The 11,207-nt window shown below is 45.3% G+C and overlaps 1 protein-coding gene across 2 annotated transcripts in view; it reads left to right on the top strand.

The window, feature by feature from the left end:
- RYK (receptor like tyrosine kinase) overlaps window positions 1-10,369 on the top strand; it is a 1,007,965-nt gene extending 997,596 nt beyond the window's left edge. The window contains exon 15 of one of the 2 annotated variants that reach the window (XM_069618057.1): window positions 9,831-10,369. In XM_069618057.1, coding sequence (XP_069474158.1) covers window positions 9,831-9,942 — 112 coding nt within the window. In that variant the 3' untranslated portion in view covers window positions 9,943-10,369. The remainder of the gene's footprint in view (window positions 1-9,830) is intronic. The other variant, XM_069618056.1, reaches the window with a different exon arrangement.
- Window positions 10,370-11,207: the final 838 nt, after the last annotated feature.

Below are 11,207 nucleotides of genomic sequence, written 5' to 3' on the forward strand. Positions count from 1 at the left end.
CATCGAGCACTATTACCTAGCGCCACAGCTCCAATTCGGGGTGCGATGGCTGGGGGAGGAGACCTCCATAGACGCAATGCTTCTTCGGCCAGCACTCCAACAATACTACTTAAGAGAACTCCTATGGCTAAATGCTGCTCAGGTCAAAGGCCTCCCCAACAGGGCCCAGCTGGGCCGAACATTATGGAAAAGAGCCTGGAAGATGCAAGGCATGCAACACCCCTGCTTGAGACAGATCCCCCTGGCGGGATTGGTAGATACCCGAGTAGCAAGTAGCAAGTCTGGCCAGGTACAGAGCACAATGGGAGGACAAGGGGGTAGCCCAAATAGGGGACCTGTGGCAAGGACAAGGGGTCGGATTCCAGTCCCTGGTAGAGGAACAGGATGTACACAAAGGTCAATTCACCCTGCATAATAGCCTAGTGCAAGCAATGAAGAGATGGGAAACCATGCCAGAGTCAGAGGACACTGAAGGTGCGCTAGACGCATGGTATGATGTTTCTGAAGGAGGAGACACCGTGTCCAGGCTCTATGAACAACTATTAGGAACCACCAACAAAAGGACACTAAACGCGTGAGCAAAATGGGAGGCGGAGCTTCACCAACCCTTCAAAGATGAGGAATGGAACAGAACCCTCCAGTACACGAAAAAGGTCTCCAGGAACGCTAGGTTCCGGCAGATGCAAATCTACATTGTGCACAGAGCATATCTAACTTCCAAGAGAATGTCGAAGATGGGAGACGGACAAACTCTGAGCTGCCCACACTGTGGAGAAGAACAAGCTGACATGGTGCACATGTTCTGGTCGTGCCCGAAAATAATAGACTTCTGGAACATGGTGAAGGACAAGGCGATGTCAGCAGGAATCCACATGCAAGCTTGGTCGCCGTCATCTTACATACTGGGCCTGTTCCCGAGCGGAGACGGGCAGATAACGCACGTGGCAAAGATGAAAGACCTGACAAATCTGGCGAAGCGCCGCATAGCAATGGCTTGGAACACGAGTGAAGGACCCTCGAAGGAGGGCTGGTGGGCAGACCTGCAAAAGTAGGCAATAACAGAAACGGCAGTCTTGACGAGAGCCACGCAAAGGGGAGAAAGCAACAGCGGAACTAGAATACTGGCGTGGAATACCCTGGTGCAAGACCTGCTCGGAAACAGAGATGGAGACAGCATGAGTGACTCAGGCAGATCAGAAGAAGCTGACGCGCCCGGGTGCGATATATGGACCAGAGAGAAGATTACACAACCGGAAAGGAGGAGGCCGGGCTGCGGCCTGTGTGGACAATAGAGATCCAACTTGAAAGCGCCAGTGTACAGGCTCATGGACAAGGAGGAGACACTCCCAGGGGAGGGAGGGGGGTGGCTGGAAGGGGTTGTTTCTCAGTCATAAACTTGACAACTATTGGAGAACGGTCCGAGGCGATGATGGACCACGGACAGAATGCAGCTGCCTTCGGGGGAGGAAGGGTGGGAGGGCGGGGGGGAGTTGGGAAATACATTTTTCCTCTTTGTTTTTTTCTTTTTTTTCTCTTTGTTGTAAATCAATAAAAAGTTTTTTAAAAAAAAGGAAATTGTGTGATTGGTGTTCATAGTTGGGGTTCGGGAGATTGCAATCCTGCTTAGGCAAATGGCCACATTTTGAGGGCCTTATGGAAGGGTCAGTAGGACGTCTCTGCTCTCAGTTCCGGTGGTAGGGAGTTCCAATGTTTAGCTGCCACTGAGGGGAACCTGGAGCCTGCTCTTTTGGACCTTTTTTAGTTTTAGGCATTTTGCATCATTTAGCACAAACTGCCCTTACTGGTCTGGTGGTGGTGGTGGCTCCATGAATCTATTGGTACAAGTAGGGTGGAGCCGTGTTGGAGAGGCATTTGTGCGCGATGGAAAGAGTTTTGAAAATGATTCTTTTGCATACAGTTACCCGTGGACTTTTTGCCTGGTGTCTGAGATATGGTCTCTTTTGGGTATGTTCAAGGCTGCTCGGAGGGCATTATTTTGGATGATTTTGAGTTTGTTCAAGTTGTGTTGTGACGGTCCGGGGAGAAGGACATTACAATAGTCTAGTCTTGCTCTGATGATTGCTCTTGCAATGGTTAGGCAGCTTGCTTGGGAGAGGAAATGTCTGGCTGCATTAATGAGTTCTCCGTAGACCATCGATGATGAATGCGTTCAAATCCCTGCTAAGTTTTACGATCACGGAGGGTAAGCCTACTAGCAGAGTCTGTCTTCATGTCATTCAAGCATAAGTGGTTGGTTGCCATCCAAGTTTGAATCGTGGAATACATTTTGTTGATGGTCAGAGTCGGTTGTGTTGGATCCGGATGGGGTTTGGGGGGCGGGTGGGTATTTGGGTGTCGTAGTGCACAAGACCCCTAACAAATCAAGCAAGGGCTTAGTAAAGATGTTATATAAGGATGGGGAGATACAGGACCCTTGGGGGACCCCGCATACCCGCATGGTATGGGAATGGGGGGGGGGGGGGTGCGCTGTTTGTATGGGAGATGACATGCATGGTTCTGTTGGTTAAGGAGTTGATCCATGCCATGGTTTCCAGAGACAAGTTAGTTGGAGGAGGTGAAATGGTCGACCAGATCAAAGGGTGCTTATAGGTCTTGGAGAAGTATGAGTGCTGGTTTACCTTCATCTTTGAGAGAGTCCAGTTGCATTTTTAGGTCAAGTAGGGCCGACTCTGTGTCGTGTCTATGGCGGTAGCCTGATTGGCATATTCCTAGGGTGTGGTGGTCTTCAAGGTAGGCCTGAATTTGTATGCATGCAGCCCTATTGAGGATCTGAGGAGAAATGATACTGTGGTAATAGGCTGGTAGTTGTTCGGGGCGAGAGGGTCAAGGGAAGGTTTTTTTAGAAATGGGAGTACCCAAAATTCCTTTTAGTCCGGTTGGGACTAGATTTGATGCAAAGGATGCATTGATGAATATGGTTAGGAAAGGGACAATATTGTCAGTGCACTCTTTGATGTTCTTGGCTGGGCAAAAACCCCTTTACACCGAGAAGGTTTAAGGGTTGTGAGAATATTGGCTGATTCTTCATCTGTAACATTTTTTAAGTTGAATGTGAGAATGGCGTGATGTGATCTTATCGGGAGGGCACGTTGGGGGTGGTAGTTGATGCTTGTTTCTTGCCAATTTTCTGTTGAAGGGATGTCATTTTGGAGCGCATCGCATCCTGGATGCTGCTGCACCAAGTTTGGTCCTTAATGAGGGTGCAAGGTGGAGTATAAGGGGTCTCAAGCTTTTAAGTATGTTAAAGAGCTCTTGCGAATTGGGTTTGGCATTTGATATCCTTGAGTTGTAGGCTGAGGTTTTGGCCTTGATGATGACTTGCTTGTAATCATTGGCAATGCTAGTGTCGGTGGATTTATTAGTAGGCGAAGGGTTTTTTCTCCAGGCACTTTCAGCTGATCGCGTTTTAGCACGTAGGGCCGACAGGTCTGGGAGAACCAGGAATTGATGTGACTATTGGGTTTGGCTTTTATAGAGAGGAGAGGGGCAACTGTATTTACTGCATTAGTGAGGGTGGAGATGTAGATGTTAGCCAGGAGTTCTGGGTCTGTCGAGTCTGTGTTATCGGAGGCAAAGAGGGTGGGGGGTAAAGAGTGGGCGCAATGGGGTCTTTGGTGATGGTCTCGTACTTCATGCTAGAATGGGTGGTAGGTTCTTGGTATTGGGCAGGGAGCGTTTTAGTACTGGGAGAGAGATGACATGGTGGTCTGACCACGCGCAGGTGGTATTGGACGTGATGGAGATTTGGCCATTGAGGTCTGAAATCCAATCTAGCAATCTCCCTTAGTTGTTGGTGGGTTCACAGAATCTGTGGGTGAAGCCTAGGTCTGTAAGATCCTTTGCCAGTGTGACTGCAGTTGAATCGTAGGAATCAAGACGGTCTAAGTTGAGGTCTCCTAGGAGTGTGATTCTAGAATTGGGTTTGAGATTAATTCCTATAAGAATGTAAGAGGTCTTTAAAGGTTATAGGGGGTCTGGGTGTTCTATATCTCTGATCGTCTGATGGGGAGGAAATACGTTTGAGCGAGAGTAATTCACAATTTCTTACCACTGGCGATTGGGTAAGTCTAAGTTGGAGGAAGTCTTTGTGGATGAGGGCAACATCTCCACCTTTAGATTCTGTTCTATCCTGTCTGAGTATGTTGAATCCCTCTGAAGGAGCCAGCGAGAGTGGAGGCCTGAAGGCAGAGTGTAGCCATGTTTCTGAGATGGCTAGGAGGTCTAATTACTGGGATGTGATGAGGTAATTTATGGCTAATGCATGTGCAGGGAGCAATCTGACATTGATGAGGGCTGCATAGAGTAGTTGAGGCTTTAAGGGAGTCTGTGAGTTTGTAATTTGTGACTTTGTCTGTCTGGGTGGTGTGACTTCCTGAGCTTAGGTAGTGCTAGCTTCATAGTGTGAGTCTTGGCCTGAGGTGTCTGTGATGGTGGGTTGTCTGGGCTGGGTAGGGAGACTGTATGCATTGTAAGACTTACAGCCTCTGCAGAGTAGGTTGGGTAAGTTTGGGGTCTGGGTTATTTGGGCAAGATGGTGACCAGGTGTTTGACTTCTGTGGGAGATGGGGTGTTGGGTTAGTGTCATGGTTCTGGCTCTGAGGTGAGCCTTGTGGGTTATGATGGTGGCAGGTAGCCATTGCCGGCAGGCTACTGAGGTTCTGAGGCATAACAAGGCATTTCTGAAGGCAGTTGTAGGTGGAGCATCTTCACAGGCTTGCACAGTTAAGATGGGTATGGAGGGGGGGTTGAGGAGCAGTGTGTGTTTGCGCTTGGGTGGGGTGGCTGATGGTGTTTTGTTCTAGGGTGAGCCAGTATTGTCGGGGCACTGATTGTGGTTGATGGTAAGGTGGTGCATCTACGTGCTGAGCCTTGGGAGCGGCTGATGAGCATGTTTCGGACGGGTTTGTTGCAGCGGTTTGGAGCCAGCAGGTGTCCGTGTTGGCATCATGGCAGAAGAGCGGGTGGTGAGGGTGCTGGTGTGTGTAGGGGGGCTGTCATTTTTTTGCTGCTGCTGGTCTGAGTAGTGTGCGGTCGGTAGGGCGTTTGCATTGTAGGTATTTGCAAAGCTTGAGTAAAGGTTAGTCTCGGTCTGGGGCGAGTCGGGCCTTGAATATCTAGACCTTGACACTGCAGGCCATGATGAAAAGAACACACTAACAGACGTGAATTAATAAAAAAAGCCCCAAAGGAGGGTCAACCTTTCCTACCTTTTGGGGAGTGTTTTAATGACCCCTCCCCACATGACATCTGGAAGAAACTCATCTCAGGCCTGATACAGGAAATCTCGCTTTACTGTTTGCTGCAAGCTCTGCTGGTAAATGCAGAAAATTCTAGGTGCCACCCTAACACTTTTCCATACTTGACACCAGACTTGGGAATACAAACTGATGGATGCTATGGTCTACAAGGTATTTTTCTACGGGTTGTTGGCCCTGTGATTTCAGTGCAGCTACAACTCTGGTTTGGTAATAATTTGCCTGTGGCTGGTGTAACAGTGAGCAGTAGATAAACAGAGTGAGGAGCCAGCCCTTGAGAGAGGTGGTTGCAGATGCCTTCGAGGGCCTCCTGACATATGCAGAAAGGCTTGCACACTGGATTTGGTGGCTAGAGGAATGGTGACATCAACTTATTGCAGATACTGTGGATGGCTCTGTTTGTTTGGCTTTTTTACCCAGGTGATGACCATGGATATGCCCTTTCAGGTGAGCAAACTGTTTGGAGACCAAGATTTCAGACAAACGACCCCTTTGTTTTGCCAGTTTGCCACTCCAAAACATTCTTTACATTTTAGCAATACAGGGGCACACTGGCCACCATCCCAAAAGCAACAGGTGGGCACAGGTAGTCCAGTACGAAATCGGATATCCAGGAGATCCTTTAAGGGTAAGGGCCAGAAGAAGAATTTGTACCAGTCAATGGCAGTTTAAGGGTCATTGTACCATGGGTAGCTGCTTTGCTCTTGCAATACATACTGAGGGATTTTGGGTAATGAATAGCTGTCACCACAGACCAGTGGTTCCTGCAGTTTGTAGACAGTTTTCAACCCTCATTTCTTATCTTTTACCCTGCACAGTGCAGGAGACCGAAGCATTACCAAAGATGATTGAAAAAAATACAATAGAAAATGTCCTTGAAAATATTAACCTGGGTTCTACTTGATCTTTTCTAATTGCTAAAATGGAGCCAGAAAAATTGAGGCCTATTGTACACCTGTTAAAGATGGAGGCACAGATTTGAGTGTTGGGCCTTGTGTGTCAAGGTGACTGGGTTGGTCTCAGACTTCGAGTACGTACTTCCACTAGTCACAGGAATGTCCTGCTTTTTTTTTTTTTAGAGCAGCACTGGCAGTTTAAAGTGTTGCTGTTTGCACTGATATCAGCTCGAAGAGTGTTCACCAAAGTCAAAGTGGTCATGGAATCCCACTTGCAACTGGAAGGTGCGAAGTATTCCCTCTAACTCATAATTGGCTGATGAATTCTTCCAGTTGAGAGCGTATGCAATCCTTGCCTCAACAGACTAAGGAACAATTCCACTCGCCTAGATTTTTGTTTAACATCAAGAAGTCAAACCTGACTAATGCCATGAAGTTGCTGTTCAGCGGGGCAGTGCTGTATGTCATCGATTGATGGCCTTGTGTATTCTATTCTTGTCTCCAAGGTGAGGCTTTGCACGAGTATGCTGCACTTGGAACTCGTGTACAGTTGGAAAAAAGTTAACAGGGAATGCCGACTTGGTGTGGACTTGGGTTGGTGGTGCAGGAAGGATAATATGGTGGTGGAGCCATTTGAACTCCTAGTGTGTCATTCACGGATGATCGTATACGATTCATGATGGGCTGGGTAGCTTATCTCGATGACCTGAAGGTATGAGGGAGATGGTCAAAGGTATGAGGCTTCCTATTCACCTCTTGGAGCTTAGATCAATCTGTGTGGTCCTGCAAGCTTTCCATCTGTAGTTGTTGGGAAAGGAAGTGGTAGTCCCAATGGACAGCACTACTGTGATGCATTATGTGAACAAGTTTGTTTGCTTTCTCAATCGGTGCAGAGAGGCCCAGACTCTTTGGTAGTGGTTGATTGCCAGGGAAATCTTGGTTCGAGCCTTGATCTGGCCGGGTAGAGCAACGTGAGTGCAGACTCATCAGAAGCTTGTCTGTGTTACACAAGTGCACTATAGACTAGTTGGTGGTAGATCACATCTTCCATATTTGGGGCCTGCTGATGGTGTATTTGTTCGCAACACACAAACAAGAAATGCCACCTGTTCTGTTTCAGAGAAGTGCCAAGAAGTGACACAATGGGCAATACCATGTTGGTTCCATGAATGTTTCGTTGAACTAATTCCTTCAGTTTCCTCTGTTAATGATGGTCCTGAAAAGTGACGATTATCTTGGCCACCCTAGTTGGCCCAGGAGGGCCTGAGACACAGACGTAAGCAGTCTGTAAACAGGGGTGTGTTGGAGAATCCCAGTTTTCTGTCGTCTGCTAACTCCGCCGATTGGCAGAGTTTTCCACGTGGAGCCGGGCAGCCTTCAGTTTCATTCCTGGCTCCTGAATGCCTAAGGTTTCAGGGCCATGATCTTTGAATAGCTGCTTTCAGACCCCGTTTTACGGTGGAGGCCCAAAGGCAAAGCAAACACCAGCTTTACTCACAAAGTTGGGTGTGCTTCCACAGATGGTGCAATCAATGTGAGATCAACCCCTTCTCTGCTTCTGTGCCTGGGGTTTTAGATTTTGCATCGTCATTGGTGAAGGAAGGGCTGTAGGTGTCCAGTGTCCAGGTATTTCTGGCTGCTCTGTTAATATTTTAGGCGAAAGCATGAGCAAGGTTCTTTCTTTAAAATACCAATTGTGATGCACTTCCTAAAGGGCTTGGTTATTCATTATCTGCTGGTGCCAAAAATATAGGCGTAGTGTAACCTGAACTTGGTCTTGCTGCAACTGATGGGTCGATCTTTTGAGTCTTTGCACAACTGCGACTTCATATTCCTTGCTTTAAAAAAAACACCTTTATACTGAACCTCCCATCGACAGAGTGTTGGTGAGCTACGGGCTGTCGGCTAAAGATCAATAAAGGTGATGCTTTTCTCCCTCACCTCATTCATCCTAGGTGCAGGAGAGGTTGCACAGACTCGACCCAAAGAGGGCTCTTAGGCTTCTCTAACCAGGCCAGGCATGTACCACCTAGACAGACAAATGGTTGTAACATGCAGCCATGCATTCAGTGGAGGTTAGGGGGGGTCCATCACCAGATGGATTATGGCATTTATTAGGCAGCACACAGTAGGGTATTGTGGCACACACCACCTAGGGGGTCAGGCGACTCAGCCACTTCAGGCTAATCCCAATTCAGGAATTATACAGAGCAACCACCTGGTTGACTCTACATACGACTTGCATTACTGGCTGGACTCTGATGCAAGGGCTGAGGCCATCTTTGTTAGGATGCAGTGCAGTATATCTTTGGGTGAGATCTAATACCCTGTTAAGTTTTCGCTGAGGACTCTCCTTGTTTTCTTAAAATTGGAATTGCTGGGGTAATATTTCAAAGATGAGGAATCTGCAGAGGATATAGTATCAATTAAAAGATGTTGCTTGCCTTGCATGCTGTGTTTTTTTCTGATACCACCATGTCTTCTCTGCAGATTCCTTATCCGCTCACACTCCTCCCCTCAGTCGTGTCAAAAAGATCCCAGTCCTTATGTGGCAGGATATATCCAGGTAACTGTTGGGTTTGGGGCAGGTGGTGCCACTTTTACCCTAGTCCGTGTCTTCCAGTGGAGGCCACGTGCCACGTCCTGCATCATTGCTGGATGAGTGGAGCCACCTGGTGCCCTGTGAGGGTGATTGAAACCATTGATGATCCAGCTTGCAAGCTGGACATGAATCTGCAGAGACCACCTCAGAACCAACATTGTCCATAACACATAAAACCTTTTCTTCTTTTGGAACCTTAAAGATTTAAAATATTTAGCATGGTGCTTCACTTTGTAAGGGAATAGTTATATCCATTGAAACTTCCAAGGGTTAACATTTTATAAAGGCGCATTCCAGTAGCAAATAGGTGTTTATATCATGATAATATTGGATTACCTTTGTCAATTTTATTGAACATGTCGAATGTTTGCCTTGATCAGTACAGTAAAATACTTTTTCAAAATATTAAGCAATATTTCAGACCAGAGAGAAACAAGCCTATTGTTCTGAAGGAGGGCGAGTACAAGTTTAGTTTCTGCGTTACTGCTCTTTCAGTGGCTAAGTTTTCTTTTCAACTGTTTTGCATCATTCTCTTCTGACAACTTTCAGCAGAAGCTTGCTTTGGAAATATTTTAGATAACTGGGATCTTAGGAACATCCGGTTAATGATAATGATGTGTTATAGCGCCTTAATGCAAATCGCTTTACAGAACACATATTTACATACACCATCACCCAACTCAAATTGGTACTCATTTATTGACCTCGGAAGGATGGAAGGCTGAGTTGGCCTTGCCGGGATTCAAACCTGCAACCTGCAGATCACGCTCAGATCGCAGCAGTGAGTGCTCAACCCGCTGAGCTATAGCCTTCTCTACATTGCCTTTTGAGAGTAGGTTCCTCACAGATCTTGCAGCATTTAGATTCTTTGCTGGAATGGCTATTATTTTTGCCCCTTCCAAGTGATATTTCTGTTCTCGTCTTTTGCTAGATTTTTATTTTTTGGCAGACATATGGTGGCTTTTTAGAGACATTTTAATGGACTTAATGTGTATATCAGATAATCTGTAAAATAGAAAGTTTTTATTTATATTGCTTCTTTCTTTCCTCCCATAGGTTTGCTGTCATGGCCTGCTGTTGGGCATTAGATGCAGAAGAAAGACCCAAATTTCAGCAGCTGGTGCAGTGTCTCACAGAGTTCCACGCAGCACTTGGAGCTTATGTTTAAAGTCAATGACGACCCAACACCCTCCCTAGAGGTTCAGGGACCACTGAAAAATGGAAACAGAGACTCAAAATTCAGGGTCCATTATTTCCTCCAGGATTCTATATTGTGACAGACATTCCTCCAGGACATTGTGACAAACACTACAATGTATAACGCTACGCCTTTGGGAAGGAAGCACATCCCCCATGTCACTGTGCCTTTGCTTTATTAGTAAACATTTTTTTGTAAGATACCATAATAATGTTGAGTATTTTTTAACTGTTATCACTTTTTCTATGGCAAATGAAGAGACATTTTAGTGCGAAGAGTTTGGAAAATAATGTAATCATGTTGGACTGAAATACATTATTGGATGAACTTTTGGATTGTATTCTTACAACAAAATGTTTTTTTATTTTAAGTAAAGTTTGTACCTTTTTTATAAATATTTGGACTAGAGCTTTTTGTATTAAATCACTAAATACCCCCTGGAGAGAAACTCCTAAAAATGCATTCATCTTATTTAATGTTTTTATTTTTGTTTTAGTATACTGCCACATCTGTCCTCCAGTCTTTTAAGAAACCATTCTTAGATGTGCTGTAATATCATGTTTTATTTATATTTTAATGATTTTAAGAAGAATCTTAAAATCATAGACTCAAGATGGATAATATAAGCCACACTGTTGAATGAACAATATGTGCCTTATTTCATTAAGTTGTCAATCATCACTTTTTTATAGCAAACTTGTACAGGTTTCCAGATCAAAGCATTGTGGAGATTTTCAATTAATAAGAAATGTGTGTGAATCTGTTTTAACCCAGAAAAGTTATCAAGGTTGTTACATTGTTACATTTCATTGGGTCAGCAAAACGAAAGAAATGTGTTAATCTCATATCAAAGGTGGTTCTACAGTTGTTTTCAATTAATGACTGCACAGTTCTTCTGAAATACTCCTAACTATCCAAAACATCTGCAAAACCGCTGTTTTTGGCTTGTAAGCAAATGACAACATTCAAAGTATTTGATAATAATGTATAAGAAATCAGTGATGTTTTAAGTCATTTGGTTAGATTTTTGGGTGTTTGGAATTACAAACATTGGTAACTAAACATGGGAGTGTTATGAGACGGGTTCAACATTTTTATTAAAGTTGCTGCTAAAACACTACAGTAAAGGTACGATAAATATAGTTTACGTCTGTGCCCAGGCTTTGAGATCGCGATGTACTCCTGAGACTTGCCTTGAACAGATCAATGTTCTACTTAGTCTTCACCTCTTCCTA

The sequence above is a fragment of the Ambystoma mexicanum genome, chromosome 10 (assembly GCF_040938575.1).
Source record: "Ambystoma mexicanum isolate Mex_15411 chromosome 10, UKY_AmexF1_1, whole genome shotgun sequence".
In the NCBI taxonomy this organism is placed as follows: domain Eukaryota; kingdom Metazoa; phylum Chordata; class Amphibia; order Caudata; family Ambystomatidae; genus Ambystoma; species Ambystoma mexicanum.